Consider the following 23523-nt stretch of genomic DNA (forward strand, 5'->3'; position numbering starts at 1 on the left):
GGGTGTAGCTTGGTCCCGGCGCACAGCTGGTAGCAGTAGGGTTGGTGCGGGGGTGTTAGGGGTGTTAGGGTGTAGCTTGGTCCCGGCGCACAGCTGGTCCCAGTAGGGTTGGTGCGGGGATGTTAGGGGTGTTAGGGTGTAGCTTGGTCCCGGCGCAAAGCTGGTAGCAGTAGGGTTGGTGCGGGGGTGTTAGGGGTGTTAGGGTGTAGCTTGGTCCCGGCGCACAGCTGGTCCCAGTAGGATTGGTGCGGGGGTGTTAGGGGTGTTAGGGTGTAAGTGAATAAAGAAGAAATAAAGTGCGCAGCTACTAAAACGTGACGTGGTTGGTAGTGACAATAAAGTGATTTAAATAACTTAACTTAAATGGAGCGTCTGCAGCTGCGATGGAGGGGGGGCTCAGGGACCCCCTAAAGCTAACAGATAAATACAAAAAAGACACAGCGCACAACGCTCATAGTGCATTAAAGATAATTTTTACATAAACAATGCATAGGTGAGTAATGTGCGTACATCAAATGCAGTAATAAAAAGCAGTTTCGGGATATGTTACCCAACGCCTCCGGAGACCGGATTAGGTGTCCTCACAGGGGTGGAAACGCTGGTCCCACTGGTGCAGGGTCCTATTGGGGTAGGTGCACAACCTCTGCTGGTTCTTGCTCCCTCGAGCACGAGTAGAACGGGAACTGCTGATCCTTGCAGTGCTTCAGCAAAGCGGATCTGGGCATCAGCTGGGCGCTGGCACTCTCCTCCGTGTGGAGCACTTCCTGGTTGATGACGTCACCACGGGGATTCGGCGCCGTTCAAACTCGAACAACTCGCGCAGTAGGGTGCTAATAGAAGGATAGAGCACTTGTCCAGAGTGTGCTACGCGTTTCGAAACCAAAGTTTCTTCATCAGGGACTCCGGAGGCGTTGGGTAACATATCCCGAAACTGCTTGTTATTACTGCATTTGATGTACGCACATTACTCACCTATGCATTGTTTATGTAAAAATTATCTTTAATGCACTATGAGCGTTGTGCGCTGTGTCTTTTTTGTATTTATGTGTTAGGGTGTAGCTTGGTCCCGGCGCACAGCTGGTAGCAGTAGGGTTGGTGCGGGGATGTTAGGGGTGTTAGGGTGTAGCTTGGTCCCGGCGCACAGCTGGTACCAGTAGGGTTGGTGCGGGGATGTTAGGGGTGTTAGGGTGTAGCTTGGTCCCGGCGCACAGCTGGTACCAGTAGGGTTGGTGCGGGGGTGTTAGGGTGTAGCTTGGTCCCGGCGCACAGCTGGTAGCAGTAGGGTTGGTGCGGGGGTGTTAGGGGTGTTAGGGTGTAGCTTGGTCCCGGCGCACAGCTGGTCCCAGTAGGGTTGGTGCGGGGGTGTTAGGGGTGTTAGGGTGTAGCTTGGTCCCGTCGCACAGCTGGTAGCAGTAGGGTTGGTGCGGGGGTGTTAGGGGTGTTAGGGTGTAGCTTGGTCCCGGCGCACAGCTGGTAGCAGTAGGGTTGGAGCGGGGGTGTTAGGGGTGTTAGGGTGTAGCTTGGTCCCGGCGCACAGCTGGTCCCAGTAGGGTTGGTGCGGGGATGTTAGGGGTGTTAGGGTGTAGCTTGGTCCCGGCGCACAGCTGGTCCCAGTAGGGTTGGTGCGGTGGTGTTAGGGGTGTTAGGGTGTAGCTTGGTCCCGGCGCACAGCTGGTAGCAGTAGGGTTGGTGCGGGGATGTTAGGGGTGTTAGGGTGTAGCTTGGTCCCAGCGCACAGCTGGTCCCAGTAGGGTTGATGCGGGGGTGTTAGGGGTGTTACGGTGTAGCTTGGTCCCGGCGCACAGCTGGTCCCAGTAGGGTTGGTGCGGGGGTGTTAGGGGTGTTAGGGTGTAGCTTGGTCCCGGCGCACAGCTGGTCCCAGTAGGGTTGGTGCGGGGGTGTTAGGGGTGTTAGGGTGTAGCTTGGTCCCGGCGCACAGCTGGTCCCAGTAGGGTTGGTGCGGGGGTGTTAGGGGTGTTAGGGTGTAGCTTGGTCCCGGCGCACAGCTGGTAGCAGTAGGGTTGGTGCGGGGATGTTAGGGGTGTTAGGGTGTAGCTTGGTCCCGGCGCACAGCTGGTCCCAGTAGGGTTGGTGCGGGGGGTGTTAGGGGTGTTAGGGTGTAGCTTGGTCCCAGTAGGGTTGGTGCGGGGATGTTAGGGGTGTTGGGGTGTAGCTTGGTCCCGGGCGCACAGCTGGTCCCAGTAGGGTTGGTGCGGGGGTGTTAGGGGTGTTAGGGTGTAGCTTGGTCCCGGCGCACAGCTGGTCCCAGTAGGGTTGGTGCGGGGGTGTTAGGGTGTAGCTTGGTCCCGGCGCACAGCTGGTCCCAGTAGGGTTGGTGCGGGGATGTTAGGGGTGTTAGGGTGTAGCTTGGTCCCGTCGCACAGCTGGTCCCAGTAGGGTTGGTGCGGGGGTGTTAGGGGTGTTAGGGTGTAGCTTGGTCCCGGCGCACAGCTGGTCCCAGTAGGGTTGGTGCGGGGGTGTTAGGGGTGTTAGGGTGTAGCTTGGTCCCGGCGCACAGCTGGTCCCAGTAGGGTTGGTGCGGGGGTGTTAGGGGTGTTAGGGTGTAGCTTGGTCCCGTCGCACAGCTGGTCCCAGTAGGGTTGGTGCGGGGATGTTAGGGGTGTTAGGGTATAGCTTGGTCCCAGCGCACAGCTGGTCCCAGTAGGGTTGATGCGGGGGTGTTAGGGGTGTTAGGGTGTAGCTTGGTCCCGGCGCACAGCTGGTACCAGTAGGGTTGGTGCGGGGGTGTTAGGGGTGTTAGGGTGTAGCTTGGTCCCGTCGCACAGCTGGTCCCAGTAGGGTTGGTGCGGGGATGTTAGGGGTGTTAGGGTGTAGCTTGGTCCCGTCGCACAGCTGGTACCAGTAGGGTTGGTGCGGGGATGTTAGGGGTGTTAGGGTGTAGCTTGGTCCCGGCGCACAGCTGGTCCCAGTAGGGTTGGTGCGGGGGTGTTAGGGGTGTTAGGGTGTAGCTTGGTCCCGTCGCACAGCTGGTCCCAGTAGGGTTGGTGCGGGGATGTTAGGGGTGTTAGGGTGTAGCTTGGTCCCGTCGCACAGCTGGTACCAGTAGGGTTGGTGCGGGGATGTTAGGGGTGTTAGGGTGTAGCTTGGTCCCGGCGCACAGCTGGTCCCAGTAGGGTTGGTGCGGGGGTGTTAGGGGTGTTAGGGTGTAGCTTGGTCCCGGCGCACAGCTGGTCCCAGTAGGGTTGGTGCGGGGGATGTTAGGGGTGTTAGGGTGTAGCTTGGTCCCGGCGCACAGCTGGTCCCAGTAGGGTTGGTGCGGGGATGTTAGGGGTGTTGGGGTGTAGCTTGGTCCCGGCGCACAGCTGGTAGCAGTAGGGTTGGTGCGGGGATGTTAGGGGTGTTAGGGTGTAGCTTGGTCCCGGCGCACAGCTGGTCCCAGTAGGGTTGGTGCGGGGGTGTTAGGGTGTAGCTTGGTCCCGGCGCACAGCTGGTAGCAGTAGGGTTGGTGCGGGGGTGTTAGGGGTGTTAGGGTGTAGCTTGGTCCCGGCGCACAGCTGGTCCCAGTAGAGTTGGTGCGGGGATGTTAGGGGTGTTAGGGTGTAGCTTGGTCCCGGCGCACAGCTGGTCCCAGTAGGGTTGGTGCGGGGGTGTTAGGGGTGTTAGGGTGTAGCTTGGTCCCGGCGCACAGCTGGTCCCAGTAGGGTTGGTGCGGGGGTGTTAGGGTGTAGCTTGGTCCCGGCGCACAGCTGGTCCCAGTAGGGTTGGTGCGGGGGTGTTAGGGGTGTTAGGGTGTAGCTTGGTCCCGGCGCACAGCTGGTCCCAGTAGGGTTGGTGCGGGGATGTTAGGGGTGTTAGGGTGTAGCTTGGTCCCGGCGCACAGCTGGTCCCAGTAGGGTTGGTGCGGGGATGTTAGGGGTGTTAGGGTGTAGCTTGGTCCCGGCGCACAGCTGGTCCCAGTAGGGTTGGTGCGGGGGTGTTAGGGGTGTTAGGGTGTAGCTTGGTCCCGGCGCACAGCTGGTACCAGTAGGGTTGGTGCGGGGATGTTAGGGTGTTAGGGTGTAGTTTGGTCCCGGCGCACAGCTGGTCCCAGTAGGGTTGGTGCGGGGGTGTTAGGGGTGTTAGGGTGTAGCTTGGTCCCGGCGCACAGCTGGTCCCAGTAGGGTTGGTGCGGGGGTGTTAGGGGTGTTAGGGTGTAGCTTGGTCCCGGCGCACAGCTGGTACCAGTAGGGTTGGTGCGGGGATGTTAGGGGTGTTAGGGTGTAGTTTGGTCCCGGCGCACAGCTGGTCCCAGTAGGGTTGGTGCGGGGGTGTTAGGGGTGTTAGGGTGTAGTTTGGTCCCGGCGCACAGCTGGTCCCAGTAGGGTTGGTGCGGGGGTGTTAGGGTGTAGCTTGGTCCCGGCGCACAGCTGGTCCCAGTAGGGTTGGTGCAGGGGTGTTAGGGTGTAGCTTGGTCCCGGCGCACAGCTGGTACCAGTAGGGTTGGTGCGGGGATGTTAGGGGTGTTAGGGTGTAGCTTGGTCCCGGCACACAGCTGGTAGCAGTAGGGTTGGTGCGGGGGTGTTAGGGGTGTTGGGGTGTAGTTTGGTCCCGTCGCACAGCTGGTCCCAGTAGGGTTGGTGCGGGGGTGTTAGGGGTGTTAGGGTGTAGCTTGGTCCTGGCGCACAGCTGGTACCAGTAGGGTTGGTGCGGGGATGTTAGGGGTGTTAGGGTGTAGCTTGGTCCCGGCGCACAGCTGGTCCCAGTAGGGTTGGTGCGGGGGTGTTAGGGGTGTTAGGGTGTAGCTTGGTCCCGGCGCACAGCTGGTAGCAGTAGGGTTGGTGCGGGGGTGTTAGGGGTGTTAGGGTGTAGCTTGGTCCCGGCGCACAGCTGGTCCCAGTAGGGTTGGTGCGGGGATGTTAGGGGTGTTGGGGTGTAGCTTGGTCCCGGGCGCACAGCTGGTCCCAGTAGGGTTGGTGCGGGGGTGTTAGGGGTGTTAGGGTGTAGCTTGGTCCCGGCGCACAGCTGGTCCCAGTAGGGTTGGTGCGGGGGTGTTAGGGTGTAGCTTGGTCCCGGCGCACAGCTGGTCCCAGTAGGGTTGGTGCGGGGGTGTTAGGGGTGTTAGGGTGTAGCTTGGTCCCGTCGCACAGCTGGTCCCAGTAGGGTTGGTGCGGGGATGTTAGGGGTGTTAGGGTGTAGCTTGGTCCCGTCGCACAGCTGGTCCCAGTAGGGTTGGTGCGGGGGTGTTAGGGGTGTTAGGGTGTAGCTTGGTCCCGGCGCACAGCTGGTCCCAGTAGGGTTGGTGCGGGGGTGTTAGGGGTGTTAGGGTGTAGCTTGGTCCCGTCGCACAGCTGGTCCCAGTAGGGTTGGTGCGGGGGTGTTAGGGGTGTTAGGGTGTAGCTTGGTCCCGTCGCACAGCTGGTCCCAGTAGGGTTGGTGCGGGGATGTTAGGGGTGTTAGGGTGTAGCTTGGTCCCGTCGCACAGCTGGTCCCAGTAGGGTTGGTGCGGGGATGTTAGGTGTGTTAGGACGGGTGCGCAAACTGGGGGATGCAAGTTTGTATTGAGGGGTGCAGGGGTTGCAGAGGCACTGCGCTCTTCCCCAAACTCACTTACCATGATTCAGCCGGCTTCGGGCAACGTGGCGTCAAATGCCACCGCTGCATTTGACGCCGACACTAAGGTAAGGGGAGGCGACACTACGGCAGAGCTGGCAGGGGGGCGCAGCACCTGGAGTTTGCGAACCCCTGTGTTATGGTGTAGCTTGGTCCCGTCGTACAGATGGTAGCAGTAGGGTTGGTGCGGGGGTGTTAGGGGTGTTAGGGTGTAGCTTTGTCCCGGCGCACAGCTGGTACCAGTAGGGTTGGTGCGGGGGTGTTAGGGGTGTTAGGGTGTAGCTTGGTCCCGGAGCACAGCTGGTCCCAGTAGGGTTGGTGCGGGGATGTTAGGGGTGTTAGGGTGTAGCTTTGTCCCGGCGCACAGCTGGTACCAGTAGGGTTGGTGGGTGGATGTTAGGTGTGTTAGGACGGGTGCGCAAACTGGGGGATGCAAGTTTTTTTTGGGGGGGGGGGGGCTGCGGCGGTTGCAGAAGCCCCACACTCATCCCCAAGGCATTTAAATTAAATGCTGGGGGACCGTATGAGGCCTCTGTAACACACTTACCGTGATTCAGCCGGCTTCAGGCGACGCGAATGGCAACGAATGGCGTCATTTGACGCCGACACTAAGGTAAGGGGGTCGCGACACTGAGACAGAGCAGGCAGGGGGGGCTCAGCACCAGAAGTATGTGCACTCCGGTTTTAGGGTGCAGTTTGGTCCCGTCGCACAGTGGGTACCAGTAGGGTTGGTGCGTAGATGTTGGGGGTGTTAGGCTATAGTTTGGTCCCGTCTATGTACGTTCTTCCTACTTACCCCTTAGGCCGCGCTTATACTGCCGCCGACGGCTATGCGACCGATGACGTCGCCCGTTGCATTTCAAATTTTGGCGACGTCGCTGGCTGCAAGGCCAGTGACGTCATAAAGTGGGAAGGCAGAGGCACGGAGAAGCTCCTGATTGGCCGCAAGGAGATGCCGTCGCTGAAAAAAATCAAATATCAGTGACTACCACATTTTTGGTAGCGCTGTCGCTCCGTCGTGTGCACTATAAGCACTGGCAATGGCGACAATGCGTTTGTTTTGACGCGACGGTCGCCAGCGCCGGCACTATAAGCGCAGCCTTAGATTGTAAGCTCTTCGGAGCAGAGACTCGTTTTCCTAATGTGACTTGTATGTCTGAAGCGCGTATTCCCACTATGTGTTATATTATGTCACGTGTATTACTGCTGTGACGCGCTGTGTATATAGACAGTGCTATATAAAGATATACATACGTACTGTATATAGTGCGCGGGACTGAACATTAACACAACCCCGTATCATGCCGATGTTGCGAGAATTACTGCTGACAAAGCGTAAATCTGCGTCTCCGAAGAAAGCGCTGGCGGGGTCGCGCTGCTGGGGGTCCCTGTGTCCTCATCGGTAATCCTCAGGCACAAGGGCAGTCGCGGCCCCACTATATGCTGCGGTGCCGAAAAGGGCAAGTCTGGCTATATCTGTAACTAAAAGCGCTTAGGCATGTCACGCCTGCTGTATCTTTGTAATGCAACGCTGACCCCTCTAGTACCAAGTGGATAGTTTGGGGGGGGGGGGGGGTTATCTTGACTCTAGTCCTCCCTTTGCTGGTGATACACTGTACAGTTGTGCTGAGCATCTCTGGTCTTGTTCTAGAAATTAGGATTTAAGGAGTTAAAGCAGCAAAACGTGAAATCTTGTATTATTATCCTTTTTACATAAATCAGTTCTGTATTAGATAACAGTGACTGTGTTTTTGTTTTGTTATTATTAAACTCTTAAAGCCATTTTTAATGAGATAATATTCTGAGCGTCCGTTGATTTCTATAGCCGGCTTTAGCCCACCTGCCCAGCAGTGCAAGATCTCTGCAACACTTTCCTGTTTGGGATAATGTGTTACCAATGTTCCCAGCAGTTTGAACTGCAAACTGTAACAATAGATAATGTTACCTTAGTAATGTAAGGATACATTGTAGCTGCTAAGTTACACTGACTGAAGCAGCCATTATGTTAGTCACACAATCAGGATAATGACAGATATATAACAGGAGAACCACACGATTGCCGGCTCAGGTAAGAATGTAGAATTATACATTGTCACACGCGTTACATATACACATAGGAGAGAACATGGGGAAGTAATGTCACTATTTTAATAAGCGATAGGAAGGGGAGTTAGGGGGGCTGTAAAAGTGAAGGATCCGGTTGCTGCCGTTAGGGGATCTTCATATGGTCGGGCGTTTATTTGCAAGAGTGCTAGACCTATAGGGTTAACCCCTTCACTGCCATGGGTACCAGGTTATACGTGCCACCCAAGGCATGAGCAGAATGAGCCAGACAAGTGTTTATGTAAGGCAGAGGGTCTCAACTTCCGTCCTCAAGACCCCCCAACAGGTCAGGTTTTCAGGATATCCCTGTTTCAGCACAGGTGCCTCAATCGAAGACTGCCCCCCGGTGCTGAAGCAGGGATATCCTGAAAACCTCACCGGGGGGAGGGGGGGGGGCGGCTTGAGGACTGGAGTGGAGCCCCCCTGATGTGAGGTATTAGGACCCGAGCTTCGCTGTGTTTGGGGTCTGCAGCTTTAGATGCATTTATGGCCAAATAGTTAGCAGGTGTGTTTATCCTGAGCCGCTGTGTTATTGGTGACAGTGGAGAGGGACTTCAGTGGTGACAGGAATGCTTTGATCAGCCAGCCACGGTGATAAACGGAGCCCACCCCAGTGTGCAGATAATGAGCCCCATGCAGGGAGGGCTTCATCACGTCTTACAGTCAGTCCCTCCTAGGGGCAAAGTGTACTAATGGCAGTGACATGGTCAAGGGGTCAGTCCATCCTAGGGGCAAAGTGTACTAATGGCAGTGACATGGTCAAGGGGTCAGTCCATCCTAGGGGCAAAGTGTACTAATGGCAGTGACATGGTTAAGGGGTCAGTCCCTCCTAGGGGCAAAGTGTACTAATGGCAGCGACATGGTTAAGGGGTCAGTCCCTCCTAGGGCCAAAGTGTACTAATGGCAGCGACATGGTTAAGGGGTCAGTCCCTCCTAGGGGCAAAGTGTACTAATGGCAGTGACATGGTCAAGGGGTCAGTCCATCCTAGGGGCAAAGTGTACTAATGGCAGTGACATGGTCAAGGGGTCAGTCCATCCTAGGGGCAAAGTGTACGAATGGCAGTGACAGGATTAAGGGGTCAGTCCCTCCTAGGGGCAAAGTGTACTAATGGCAGTGACATGGTTAAGGGGTCAGTCCCTCCTAGGGGCAAAGTGTACTAATGGCAGTGACATGGTTAAGGGGTCAGTCCCTCTTAGAGACAAAGTGTACTAATGGCAGTGACAGGGTTAAGGGGTCACATTTGGGTGATTGATGCATTTTGTATCAAAATCTGACACCTATAAGTATTTTAAAATCATTAGTTAAAGTCCGTTTACAAACACGGTGAGCTGAGACTTGGCAAAGCCCCTTCTCTAACCCCCTCCCTAATCTTTGTTGGCTCTCTGATAAGGACGGGGGAATAAGGGGAAAGAAAACACTTCATTGACAAACACTCCCCAACTCGGAGGCCCTGAGAAAATGCTACGTGCAATTAAACCTCTCCCCACCCCCCACCCCAAATATATGAAAGCAGCCAAATATTTGCTCTTAGCGCGGTTAGTTTTGTTTATGGAAGCCAATTATTTTCTTTACAAAAGGTGGGTTATCTGTCCGTCTCCTTGCAAGGCCGCAGCTGTAACGCTGACGCTGCCCGTGGCTCCGGCGTTGAGAGGGTTAAGCCGTCGTCATCCTGCTGCATTTGTGATGGCACCTGGGGAACTTCCCTCCGCAGGAAGAATATCTGCTGCCTCTGGCAAACGCTTTGCCCGCCCCGGCCGGTGCCAAGGCAAACAGTGAGCAGCGGCCCGCGGCTGGGCCCAGGCACAATCCCACAGGTGCCCGCCGTGCCATCAGTAACTGAGCCCCCCCCCCCCCCTTACCTGTGCCCAGCTGGGAGAAAGCCATTAGCCGGCAGCTGAAATACATCTGTGTCTGATTTGTGCTGCGGCCGCGCTAAGCAGGCGTGACCGTCGCTGGCAGCGTCCGATGTACTGCGTGTCTCCGGCAACGAATTGGTTAACGGCAGCCTGCCGTAACCGGGCACCGAAATATGTTACTTCCGGCATCTTTGCAGCGTAATGCGCTGCGCCACCGTGAAGGGACTGGGGTTTTATGTCGCTGCGTCCTGTGAAAAATGAATGTGTTTTGTTTTTCTGCGGGAACACGAAATTCCGGCGCATCCGGTCCCGTTGTTTCTCTGTCCGACTAATGGCGGCTTCGTCGTTACTTTGCAAACTAACAAGTGTGGAGCAGAAGGAGCAGTTCACCTGGGGCTGGCAGGCTGGTCACCAGAAGCCGTTAGATAAAGGTAGTAAAAACCCTCCTATGCTTTCGTTTACCACCCCGCTCCCTCTCTTGGCCTCTCTAGCGTGGCCGTTTCAGGCCGTGTTTGCGAAGCTGTCTTCTGGGACACGGCGCAGACCTTGCCGGGTTATTCATGAAGCTGCGATAGTGCCAGTCAGGTTGACGTCAGTAGGACTGCCCCGACCGTCACTGTCGCAGCTTGACTCCCATTGAGGGAAAGGGCTGTGTGTAAAGGTCTTCCAGCCCCCGAAGGGGCATTACAGCAGAAGGCTGCTTGGTAAATATGGGCCTCAGTACTTAAGAACTGCCAGAAGCTCGGTTTTAATGCTATGTGCAGCTCGGGGCTCTGTGTCTGACAGTGGTCAGCACCGGAGGATTCTGGGTACAAAACAGAGGGCACCCATTCTGCCTTCAGCATAGGGAGATATTGCTGCCCATTCTGATAGCCGTTACTGGACTTACCCTGCCTATGCCGGTCCCATCCTCTGTGAAAGGGTCAGTCTGTCCCGATATGTTTAAGGAGTTAAATGTGGGTGATTGATAACTTTTTTAATTCAGTTTGTAGATGTGGTGAGCTGAGACACAGGAGGGGTTAGGTTACCCCTGGCTGCTCCCCTCTGTGTGGAACCTGTTTATGCTGAACAGGAGTTTGCACAGGAAAAGCCCCCCTCTATCTTTATTGACTCAATCTGGGACAGGGTGGGCTAGAGCAGGGGTGCTCAACTTCAGTCCTCAAGGCCCCCCCAACAGGTCAGGTTTTCAGGATATCCCTGCTTCAGCACAGGTGGCTCAATCAGTCCCTGCCTCAGCACTGTTGGCTCAATTGGTCCCTGCTTCGGCACAGGTGGCTCAAACAGGGGCTCAGTCAATTGAGCCACCTATGCTGAAGCTGGGATATCCTGAAAACCTGCCCTGTTGGGGGGGCTTGAGGCCTGGAGTTGAGCCCCCCTGGGCTAGCGGTTGAGTAAAGACTTGGCTGGCATGCACCCCCTTCTTTCAGACCCCTGAACAGTGTGAAGTTTGCGAACTAACAGGGATTTAAGCGTATGAATTCCCGGGCTGCCTGTGAGCGGAGGGGGACGGGCTCACTGATATTTATTCTAAACACTTTGGTACTGCAAGCCTTCCTAAACCCCCGCCCGGGGGTCTGCGGCCTCCATCAGTCTCAGGTGGGATGTCGGGAATCAGTCAAACTACCCCCCTAAGAGAAGTCCTAACTAGTGGTAAGTTGGCAGAACCCTTTCATTACAAGTTGCACTTGTGTTGCACATACGCCGTTGTATGCAGGATCTGTAATCGGGCCGGGACCTCACACACCGCCCACTGGTCCTCAGTAACGACCATGTTTTCTCTCCGTCTCCGGCAGAAACGCGGCTCACGGCTTCTCCCTGATCCAGGTGGACAGTATGAGCATCACCATGCGGGACATCCTGGGCAAGGCGCTGAAACGCAGGAAAGGGTCGCAGAGAAACTCAGGTGTGTGCGCCGGGTCATACGTGGGGTCTCCGTGCTGCTAGAGGGGTCTTACAGCATATCCAAGTGTATGTGTGGGTCTGTGTGTATCTTACATACGTGTGTGTGAGGGTGTATGTACTGTTCTGTGTCTATCACGCTCTGTGCTTAAACTGGGCGTTAATATATATATGTGTGTGTGTGTATATATATATATATGTGTGTGTGTGTGTGTGTTTGTGTGTGTGTGTGTGTGTGTGTGTGTGTGTGCGTATATATACATATATGTGTGTGTGTGTACAGATGTGCTTATATAAATGTGTGTGTGTGTGTGTGTGTGTGTGTGTGTGTGTGCACGCGCTTGTGTGTGTGTATGTATATGTGTGTGCGTATATATACATATATATATGTATGTGTGTACAGATGTGCTTATATAAATGTGTGTGTGTGTGTGTGTGTGTGTGTGTGTGTGTGCGTATATATACATATATGTGTATGTGTGTGTACAGATGTGCTTATATAAATGTGTGTGTGTGTGTGTGTGTGTGTGTGTGTGTGTGTGTGTGTGTGTGTGTGTGTGTGTGTGTGTGTGTGTGTGTGTGTGTGTGTGTGCACGCGCTTGCGTGTGTGTGTGTGTGTGTGTGTGTGTGCGTATATATACATATATTATATATATGTGTGTGTGTGTACAGATGTGCTTATATAAATGTGTGTGTGTGTGCGTGTGCGTGTGTGCGTGTGTGCGTGTGTGTGTGTGTGTGTGTGTGTGCACGCGCTTTAGTGTGTGTGTGTATGTATATGTGTGTATAGTGAAGTAATCCATCCAACACAAGCCATAAGCTTGTTACTGTGAGGTCAGTGCAGAGCTTTATGAATGGAAGGCCGTGAAGGGGTTAACCATCCTCTATGAGGACCACAGAAAAGCTGAGCCGTGCCCCCCCCTTAACCCCCGCACGCCCCCCCTTTAACCCCCGCACGCCACTCCTGAGACCGCAGAGCCCCATCCGTCACAGATGCAATCAGCTATCGACCGGGGGAGAGGGGGGAAGCGGGTGCGCGGTGTTCATAAAAGTGGGGAGAGATAAGGCAGTGAAGGGCGCCGGCGTGCTATCTCAAGGCCGTATTCCCAGGGCGAGATAACAAAGCACAGCCAGCGAGAGATCCTTCCGGAAAGGAGAAGTGACGGGAGCCTCGTTCTGCTGCCAACGGCTGCAAGCAACTTGGCTGCGGTCCAGAGTCTATCGTTCAGGCCGGGCTCCAGATGTTCCAGCTGCACGCGCCTCGGATTGTGCCAGCTGACGGCGCGATGTGATACCCAGCTCTCCGGACTCCCATCGCTGACCGCTGCGATAGAATGAGGCGATGATCTTCTCCCAAGTTGGGAGCGGGAGCAGAGCACATAAATCCTGATCCCATCTCAGCGTGAGAAGTCTGTATCCATCATCGCTCATAATGAGCACGTCGTTAGCTTCAGCACATTGTCTGCCGGGGTTGGTGTCGGCGGTGTTTCCTCCTTTCTTTCCCCCCGTCTGCTCCTTGTTCTCCCTCCCCCCCCCCCAGCGCCGGGGCCTTTCGGGCGCCTTTTTTCAGAGGGCCGTCTTTATCTTCCGTGCCTGTGAATTATTTCTACGCGGCGCGGTTCACAGCAAAGTAACACCGCGGCTATTAATCACTGCTCGGGATCTCCAGGCTTGTCCTTGTGGTTTGGTCAAGGTCGTGATGAGCTCCAACTTCTTCATAGGCCGGGGACACAATCACAAGGCCTCTCCTCCCGCCGAGTTGTGCGCTTAGCGCGTTGCGGGTCGGCGCTGCGGAGGTGCCTGGGCAGAAGATAAAATCGGCACTTGAAAGGTGCCCTGGCACGTAGCCAGCCAGGAAACAACCCTTTGCAGAGGTTTTTTTTTTTAAAGGCCTTTTTGGCTTCCCCCGAAACAAATCTAACCATGCTATAGCAAAGATTTTGCTGCTTTCATTTTAGGGGACGGCACATTTCTTCGGGGGTCTCTAAACGAGGGAGTGTTTGTCAAGCAAATGTTTTCTTTACCCGTATCCCACTCTTGTCCTTTATCAGATTGCCAGGAAAGAATAGGCAGGGAGGAGGAGGTTGATAGAATGGGACTTTGCTTGTGCAAACTCTTGTGGGACACACGGTGACATCAGACAAAAGGGAGAAGCCAGAGGAAATCACACCTCTCCTGAGTCTCAGCTCACTGTGTGTACATAGTAACTTAAACCTCAACCCTATCACTGCCATTAGTACACTTTGTCCCTAGGAGAGACTGACCCCTTAACCCTGTCACTGCCATTAGTACACTTTGCCCCTAGGAGAGACTGACCCCTTAACCATGTCACTGCCATTAGTACACTTTGCCCCTAGGAGGGACTGACCCCTTAACCCTGTCACTGCCATTAGTACACTTTGTTCCTAGGAGGGACTGACCCCTTAACCCTGTCACTGCCATTAGTACACTTTGCCCCTAGGAGGGACTGACCCCTTAACCATGTAACTGCCATTAGTTCACTTTGCTCCTAGGAGGTACTGACCCCTTAACCCTGTCACTGCCATTAGTACACTTTGTTCTTAGGAGGGACTGACCCCTTAACCCTGTCACTGCCATTAGTACACTTTATCCCTAGGAAGGACTGACCCCTTAACCCTGTCACTGCCATTAGTACACTTTGTCCCTAGGAGGGACTGACCCCTTAACCCTGCCACTGCCATTAGTACACTTTGTTCCTAGGAGAGACTGACCCCTTAACCCTGTCACTGCCATTAGTACACTTTGCCCCTAGGAGAGACTGACCCCTTAAGCCTGTCACTGCCATTAGTACCCTTTGCCCATTGGAGGGACTGACCCCTTAACCATGTCACTGCCATTCGTACACTTTGCCCCTAGGAGAGACTGACCCCTTAACCATGTCACTGCCATTAGTACACTTTGACCCTAGTAGGGACTGACCCCTTAACCGTGTCACTGCCATTAGTACACTTTGTCCTTAGGAGGGACTGACCCCTTAACCCTGTCACTGCCATTAGTACACTTTGTCCCTAAGAGGGACTGACCCCTTAACCCTGTCACTGCCATTAGTACACTTTGTCCCTAGGAGGGACTGACCCCTTAACCATGTCACTGCCATTAGTACACTTTGCCCCTAGGAGGGACTGGCCCTTTCCTTTCAGGGGATGACATTCTGCCATGGAACCGCTATTGTCACCTGACGCGCTCTCACACAGCTCCCGTGCCACCTTCTTCACAATGCAGAATCAGACTTGCCAGCTAAAATCTCTCTCTGAGTGGGTTCACGGATTCTGCACTTCACAATCTCAGTGTACAAAATGGGCAGAAATGTAAAAGTGACACATCCACTGTGCACATTTCCTATCACTACCCAGAATCCTCGTCTGCAGCGTAACCTTGGTATGACAGTGAGGCGCATGAAACGAGTTTGGGGACCTGGGGACATGTGCGAGATTAAAAACAGATTCTTAATACTCTGGAGTAAAACTAGTGCTCTTGGAGCATGGGCTGTTCTGACATGGATGGGCGTTTGTTCTGACATTGATGGGCGTTTGTTCTGACATTGATGGGCGTTTGTTCTGACATTGATGGGCGTTTGTTCTGACATTGATGGGCTGTTGTTCTGACATTGATGGGCGGTTGTTCTGACATTGATGGGCGGTTGTTCTGACATTGATGGGCGTTTGTTCTGACATTGATGGGCGGTTGTTCTGACATTGATGGGCGGTTGTTCTGACATTGATGGGCTGTTGTTCTGACATTGATGGGCGTTTGTTCTGACATTGATGGGCGTTTGTTCTGACATTGATGGGCGTTTGTTCTGACATTGATGGGCGTTTGTTCTGACATTGATGGGCGTTTGTTCTGACATTGATGGGCGTTTGTTCTGACATTGATGGGCGGTTGTTCTGACATTGATGGGCGGTTGTTCTGACATTGATGGGCGGTTGTTCTGACATTGATGGGCGGTTGTTCTGACATTGATGGGCTGTTGTAGTGACATTGATGGGCGTTTGTTCTGACATTGATGGGCTGTTGTTCTGACATTGATGGGCTGTTGTTCTGACATTGATGGGCTGTTGTTCTGACATTGATGGGCGGTTGTTCTGACATTGATGGACGGTTGTTCTGACATTGATGGGCGGTTGTTCTGACATTGATGGGCTGTTGTTCTGACATTGATGGGCTGTTGTTCTGACATTGATGGGCTGTTGTTCTGACATTGATGGGCTGTTGTTCTGACAGTGATGGGCGGTTGTTCTGACATTGATGGGCGTTTGTTCTGACATTGATGGGCTGTTCTGACATGGATGGGCGTTTGTTCTGACATTGATGGGCGTTTGTTCTGACATTGATGGGCGTTTGTTCTGACATTGATGGGCGTTTGTTCTGACATTGATGGGCGGTTGTTCTGACATTGATGGGCGGTTGTTCTGACATTGATGGGCGTTTGTTCTGACATTGATGGGCGTTTGTTCTGACATTGATGGGCGGTTGTTCTGACATTGATGGGCTGTTGTTCTGACATTGATGGGCGGTTGTTCTGACATTGATGGGCGGTTGTTCTGACATTGATGGGCGTTTGTTCTGACATTGATGGGCGGTTGTTCTGACATTGATGGGCTGTTGTTCTGACATTAATGGGCGGTTGTTCTGACATTGATGGGCGGTTGTTCTGACATTGATGGGCGGTTGTTCTGACATTGATGGGCTGTTGTTCTGACATTGATGGGCGGTTGTTCTGACATTGATGGGCGTTTGTTCTGACATTGATGGGCGGTTGTTCTGACATTAATGGGCGGTTGTTCTGACATTGATGGGCGGTTGTTCTGACATTGATGGGCGGTTGTTCTGACATTGATGGGCTGTTGTTCTGACATTGATGGGCGGTTGTTCTGACATTGATGGGCGGTTGTTCTGACATTGATGGGCGGTTGTTCTGACATTGATGGGCGGTTGTTCTGACATTGATGGGCGGTTGTTCTGACATTGATGGGCTGTTGTAGTGACATTGATGGGCTGTTGTTCTGACATTGATGGGCTGTTGTTCTGACATTGATGGGCGGTTGTTCTGACATTGATGGGCTGTTGTTCTGACATTGATGGGCGGTTGTTCTGACATTGATGGGCTGTTGTTCTGACATTGATGGGCTGTTGTTCTGACATTGATGGGCTGTTGTTCTGACATTGATGGGCTGTTGTTCTGACATTGATGGGCGGTTGTTCTGACATTGATGGGCATTTGTTCTGACATTGATGGGCGGTTGTTCTGACATTGATGGGCTGTTGTTCTGACATTGATGGGCTGTTGTTCTGACATTGATGGGCTGTTGTTCTGACATGGATGGGCTGTTGTTCTGACATTGATGGGTGGTTGTTCTGACATTGATGGGCTGTTGTTCTGACATTGATGGGCGGTTGTTCTGACATTGATGGGCTGTTGTTCTGACATTGATGGGCTGTTGTTCTGACATTGATGGGCGGTTGTTCTGACATTGATGGGCGGTTGTTCTGACATTGATGGGCGGTTGTTCTGACATTGATGGGCGGTTGTTCTGACATTGATGGACGGTTGTTCTGACATTGATGGACGGTTGTTCTGACATTAATGGGCGGTTGTTCTGACATTGATGGGCGGTTGTTCTGACATTGATGGGCTGTTGTTCTGACATTGATGGGCTGTTGTTCTGACATTGATGGGCTGTTGTTCTGACATTGATGGGCTGTTGTTCTGACATTGATGGGCTGTTGTTCTGACATTGATGGGCGGTTGTTCTGACATTGATGGGCATTTGTTCTGACATTGATGGGCGGTTGTTCTGACATTGATGGGCTGTTGTTCTGACATTGATGGGCTGTTGTTCTGACATTGATGGGCTGTTGTTCTGACATGGATGGGCTGTTGTTCTGACATTGATGGGTGGTTGTTCTGACATTGATGGGCTGTTGTTCTGACATTGATGGGCGGTTGTTCTGACATTGATGGGCTGTTGTTCTGACATTGATGGGCTGTTGTTCTGACATTGATGGGCGGTTGTTCTGACATTGATGGGCGGTTGTTCTGACATTGATGGGCGGTTGTTCTGACATTGATGGGCGGTTGTTCTGACATTGATGGACGGTTGTTCTGACATTGATGGACGGTTGTTCTGACATTAATGGGCGGTTGTTCTGACATTGATGGGCGGTTGTTCTGACATTGATGGGCTGTTGTTCTGACATTGATGGGCTGTTGTTCTGACATTGATGGGCTGTTGTTCTGACATTGATGGGCGGTTGTTCTGACATTGATGGGCTGTTGTAGTGACATTGATGGGCGTTTGTTCTGACATTGATGGGCTGTTGTTCTGACATTGATGGGCTGTTGTTCTGACATTGATGGGCTGTTGTTCTGACATTGATGGGCGGTTGTTCTGACATTGATGGACGGTTGTTCTGACATTGATGGGCGGTTGTTCTGACATTGATGGGCTGTTGTTCTGACATTGATGGGCTGTTGTTCTGACATTGATGGGCTGTTGTTCTGACATTGATGGGCTGTTGTTCTGACAGTGATGGGCGGTTGTTCTGACATTGATGGGCGTTTGTTCTGACATTGATGGGCTGTTCTGACATGGATGGGCGTTTGTTCTGACATTGATGGGCGTTTGTTCTGACATTGATGGGCGTTTGTTCTGACATTGATGGGCGTTTGTTCTGACATTGATGGGCGGTTGTTCTGACATTGATGGGCGGTTGTTCTGACATTGATGGGCGTTTGTTCTGACATTGATGGGCGTTTGTTCTGACATTGATGGGCGGTTGTTCTGACATTGATGGGCTGTTGTTCTGACATTGATGGGCGGTTGTTCTGACATTGATGGGCGGTTGTTCTGACATTGATGGGCGTTTGTTCTGACATTGATGGGCGGTTGTTCTGACATTGATGGGCTGTTGTTCTGACATTAATGGGCGGTTGTTCTGACATTGATGGGCGGTTGTTCTGACATTGATGGGCGGTTGTTCTGACATTGATGGGCTGTTGTTCTGACATTGATGGGCGGTTGTTCTGACATTGATGGGCGTTTGTTCTGACATTGATGGGCGGTTGTTCTGACATTAATGGGCGGTTGTTCTGACATTGATGGGCGGTTGTTCTGACATTGATGGGCGGTTGTTCTGACATTGATGGGCTGTTGTTCTGACATTGATGGGCGGTTGTTCTGACATTGATGGGCGGTTGTTCTGACATTGATGGGCGGTTGTTCTGACATTGATGGGCGGTTGTTCTGACATTGATGGGCGGTTGTTCTGACATTGATGGGCTGTTGTAGTGACATTGATGGGCTGTTGTTCTGACATTGATGGGCTGTTGTTCTGACATTGATGGGCGGTTGTTCTGACATTGATGGGCTGTTGTTCTGACATTGATGGGCGGTTGTTCTGACATTGATGGGCTGTTGTTCTGACATTGATGGGCTGTTGTTCTGACATTGATGGGCTGTTGTTCTGACATTGATGGGCTGTTGTTCTGACATTGATGGGCGGTTGTTCTGACATTGATGGGCATTTGTTCTGACATTGATGGGCGGTTGTTCTGACATTGATGGGCTGTTGTTCTGACATTGATGGGCTGTTGTTCTGACATTGATGGGCTGTTGTTCTGACATGGATGGGCTGTTGTTCTGACATTGATGGGTGGTTGTTCTGACATTGATGGGCTGTTGTTCTGACATTGATGGGCGGTTGTTCTGACATTGATGGGCTGTTGTTCTGACATTGATGGGCTGTTGTTCTGACATTGATGGGCGGTTGTTCTGACATTGATGGGCGGTTGTTCTGACATTGATGGGCGGTTGTTCTGACATTGATGGGCGGTTGTTCTGACATTGATGGACGGTTGTTCTGACATTGATGGACGGTTGTTCTGACATTAATGGGCGGTTGTTCTGACATTGATGGGCGGTTGTTCTGACATTGATGGGCTGTTGTTCTGACATTGATGGGCTGTTGTTCTGACATTGATGGGCTGTTGTTCTGACATTGATGGGCTGTTGTTCTGACATTGATGGGCTGTTGTTCTGACATTGATGGGCGGTTGTTCTGACATTGATGGGCATTTGTTCTGACATTGATGGGCGGTTGTTCTGACATTGATGGGCTGTTGTTCTGACATTGATGGGCTGTTGTTCTGACATTGATGGGCTGTTGTTCTGACATGGATGGGCTGTTGTTCTGACATTGATGGGTGGTTGTTCTGACATTGATGGGCTGTTGTTCTGACATTGATGGGCGGTTGTTCTGACATTGATGGGCTGTTGTTCTGACATTGATGGGCTGTTGTTCTGACATTGATGGGCGGTTGTTCTGACATTGATGGGCGGTTGTTCTGACATTGATGGGCGGTTGTTCTGACATTGATGGGCGGTTGTTCTGACATTGATGGACGGTTGTTCTGACATTGATGGACGGTTGTTCTGACATTAATGGGCGGTTGTTCTGACATTGATGGGCGGTTGTTCTGACATTGATGGGCTGTTGTTCTGACATTGATGGGCTGTTGTTCTGACATTGATGGGCTGTTGTTCTGACATTGATGGGCTGTTGTTCTGACATTGATGGGCTGTTGTTCTGACATTGATGGGCTGTTGTTCTGACATTGATGGGCTGTTGTTCTGACATTGATGGGCTGTTGTTCTGACATTGATGGGCGTTTGTTCTGACATTAATGGGCGGTTGTTCTGACATTGATGGGCTGTTGTTCTGACATTGATGGGCGGTTGTTCTGACATTGATGGGCGGTTGTTCTGACATTGATGGGCGTTTGTTCTGACATTGATGGGCGTTTGTTCTGACATTGATGGGCGTTTGTTCTGACATTGATGGGCTGTTGTTCTGACATTGATGGGCGGTTGTTCTGACATTGATGGGCGGTTGTTCTGACATTGATGGGCTGTTGTTCTGACATTGATGGGTTGTTGTTCTGACATTGATGGGCGGTTGTTCTGACATTGATAGGCGTTTGTTCTGACATTGATGGGCGGTTGTTCTGACATTGATGGGCGGTTGTTCTGACATTGATGGGCGGTTGTTCTGACATTGATGGGCTGTTGTAGTGACATTGATGGGCGTTTGTTCTGACATTGATGGGCTGTTGTTCTGACATTGATGGGCTGTTGTTCTGACATTGATGGGCTGTTGTTCTGACATTGATGGGCGGTTGTTCTGACATTGATGGACGGTTGTTCTGACATTGATGGGCGGTTGTTCTGACATTGATGGGCTGTTGTTCTGACATTGATGGGCTGTTGTTCTGACATTGATGGGCTGTTGTTCTGACATTGATGGGCTGTTGTTCTGACATTGATGGGCGGTTGTTCTGACATTGATGGACGGTTGTTCTGACATTGATGGGCGGTTGTTCTGACATTGATGGGCGGTTGTTCTGACATTGATGGACGGTTGTTCTGACATTGATGGGCGGTTGTTCTGACATTGATGGGCTGTTGTTCTGACATTGATGGGCTGTTGTTCTGACATTGATGGGCGGTTGTTCTGACATTGATGGACGGTTGTTCTGACATTGATGGGCGGTTGTTCTGACATTGATGGGCTGTTGTATCTGACATGGTGTGGCTGGTGTTCTGACATTGATGGGCGTTTGTTCTGACATTGTTGGGCTGTTCTTCAGGTATCACTTGTACGGTTATAGTACACATATACGCAAGGAACGCCAGGCTTTGGGTATCAGAAGTATATGAGTATTTGTGGTTCTGGGTGCATCTTTGTACATTTGTTTACCATTGTATATATCACTGTGTCTGTGTTTAGAATATTTGTATCAGTGCCTGTGTGTGTGCTTCTGTGTGTATCAGCTTGTTAATGAGAGTATATCAGCGTGTCAATGTGTGTGCATCTGTGTGTATCAGTCTGAATCTGTGCTTATGTGATAATGCGTTTATCAGTGTGTTAACATGTGTAAATCAGTGTGTTATTAATGTGTGTATTAATGTGTCTATCTGTGTGTATATCAGTGTTTCTTGTGTATTAGTGTCTCAATGTGTATCTGTGTGTTTGTGTACATATCTGTGTGTATCTGTGTGTTTGTGTGTACCTGAGTGTTTGAATGTTTGCATTAAAGAGGTGTTGCTAATTAGGGTAACATCTCGTCCTGCTGCAAAGCGCTGTGTATATGGATAGCACTATAGAAGTAAAGCGATACATTGCTCTGCGTCTTATATCGCTCCGCAAACCACTGCAGGTCCCACTGACCGCAAACAGGTTCCGATTTGTGCGCACCAAATATTTGCCCTCCCCGCCTTGCCCCCCGACTGAGTTATTTCATAAACTTGTAAATGATCGGCACCAAAATATACACCCACAAATCCTTCATTATCTGAGCAGTGCAGCTCAAGGGGGGAGGGGGGGTGTATTCCAGCACACAACTATGTAACAGGGCCTCACATGTTCTGACGGGTGTTATTACTGAGTCATCTGATATGCTTTAGCACCTAAACATTCCCACATTGTGTCCTTGGATCACGCTGCATGGAGGTCACACACGGGCACAGCGAGAGAGGGGGCAGTGGGCGTCACAGCGATAGAAGGGTCCAACACGCAACCCTTTAGCTTCCGGACGGGCATCACATTTCATGGCCACTATTGTGAATTTTCTACGAGCTCCCTTTGCAACCCTGTAACACACTGGCCCTTCCAGTACGGAGCAGCGTTGGTATTTTGGGGTGAAACGTGATGTTTATACAAAGCGGGTTTGTGGTTGTTAGCCTCTCTTTCTGCAGACCCCTTTCTCATGCCCCGGAAAAAGGATTCTGACGCGTTCCGTCGCCCTAAACGTCTATTTAAACCCGACACGCTTCGCGAACGGAATGCATTGGAGATGTATTTCACCGCTGGGTTTCTGGGTATAAAAGAATCAACTCTTTCTCATCCAGCAGCTTATGTGTGTTAAAGCTGCCGACCAAGCAATATCTTACATGTGTGTGTGTTTTTTTTAATAAATCAGTTCTGTACTATGAGAAAATACGGTACTTTCCTGGAGCCGTATTCAAAAGAACGTCTTTATTATTAAAAACAACTTATTTCTTTATATTTATACTTATTTATTTATAACAATTCTAATTGAGATTCCGGAATTTTTTTCAGTGCTTTCAACAGTGACTCAAATCCGTCCGCGTCTCCCGCGTCTCCCGCGTGCGGCCTCCAAATGAATTCGCCCAAATATGACTCTAAATGGTGACGTGCTGTTCCTCGGTGTTGTGTATTGGGCCATTGAGCTGATCCCCACATTCGCTCGGCGCTCTGTGTGTAGTTGTTGTGTGTAGTGTGCCAAAGTACAGCTTCATTTCGTGACCATTTCGTGCTGTCGGTACACCTTTCTCGTGTGAGAACGCCACTGCTTCTTCTTCGGTGCGAGGTAAACTGAAGCTGTTCATTCTCATTTATCAAAATTACAGTTATTATTGTGTACAGTAGATTCGTGAAGTTATTGTGTACAGTGCAGTTATTGTGTACAGTGCAGTTATTGTGTACAGTGCAGTTATTGTGTACAGTGCAGTTATTGTGTACAGTGCAGTTGTTTTGTAATATGGTTTTTGAACAGTAGATTCGTTGTTTTGGAAAATGGTTTTTGAATATGGCTCCGGATAACAGGAAAGTACTGAATGACATTTTTAATGTATTATAAAGTAACAAGCCTTTTTTGTTTCTGTAGCAACCATTTACAAAGTCACATCCCCTTCCTTTTCTGAAACAGGCTCTGGCACACCCCCTTTTTGAGCCATCCCTCTCTCTAGCAGTGCACCAATTGTATCTAGTGCCTGCCTGGTCACATGATCCACGGAACTTTACATCTTTGGTCCTCTTCTGCTGCCCAGACAGCCATTTAGTGAACCCCCGAGCCAAATCTTCGCCGATTGATCCGTTCTCCTATGATAGATAGGCGAAGATTCTTAGCTGGTTACTTATACATGTGTGGATTGTATTGATGCACATATTACAATAAAAATGGCAGCTGGGACTGCTGCTTTAACACCCCAGGCCAGAAGTACTCAGTCTTTCCAGGAACAAACTGCTCTCCAACTTTGATTGTTAAACAATGTCCCCTGCCAACATTTT

The 23523-nt window shown here is 51.6% G+C and overlaps 1 protein-coding gene across 2 annotated transcripts in view; it reads left to right on the plus strand.

Annotated features, from left to right (window-relative positions):
* Window positions 1-23523, plus strand: part of MAPKAP1 (MAPK associated protein 1) — a 172963-nt gene that overhangs the window by 93801 nt on the left and 55639 nt on the right. For both annotated transcript variants that reach the window (XM_075579403.1, XM_075579404.1), the window contains exon 7: window positions 11304-11413. In XM_075579403.1, coding sequence (XP_075435518.1) covers window positions 11304-11413 — 110 coding nt within the window. The remainder of the gene's footprint in view (window positions 1-11303; window positions 11414-23523) is intronic.

The sequence above is a fragment of the Ascaphus truei genome, chromosome 21 (assembly GCF_040206685.1).
Source record: "Ascaphus truei isolate aAscTru1 chromosome 21, aAscTru1.hap1, whole genome shotgun sequence".
NCBI lineage: Eukaryota > Metazoa > Chordata > Amphibia > Anura > Ascaphidae > Ascaphus > Ascaphus truei.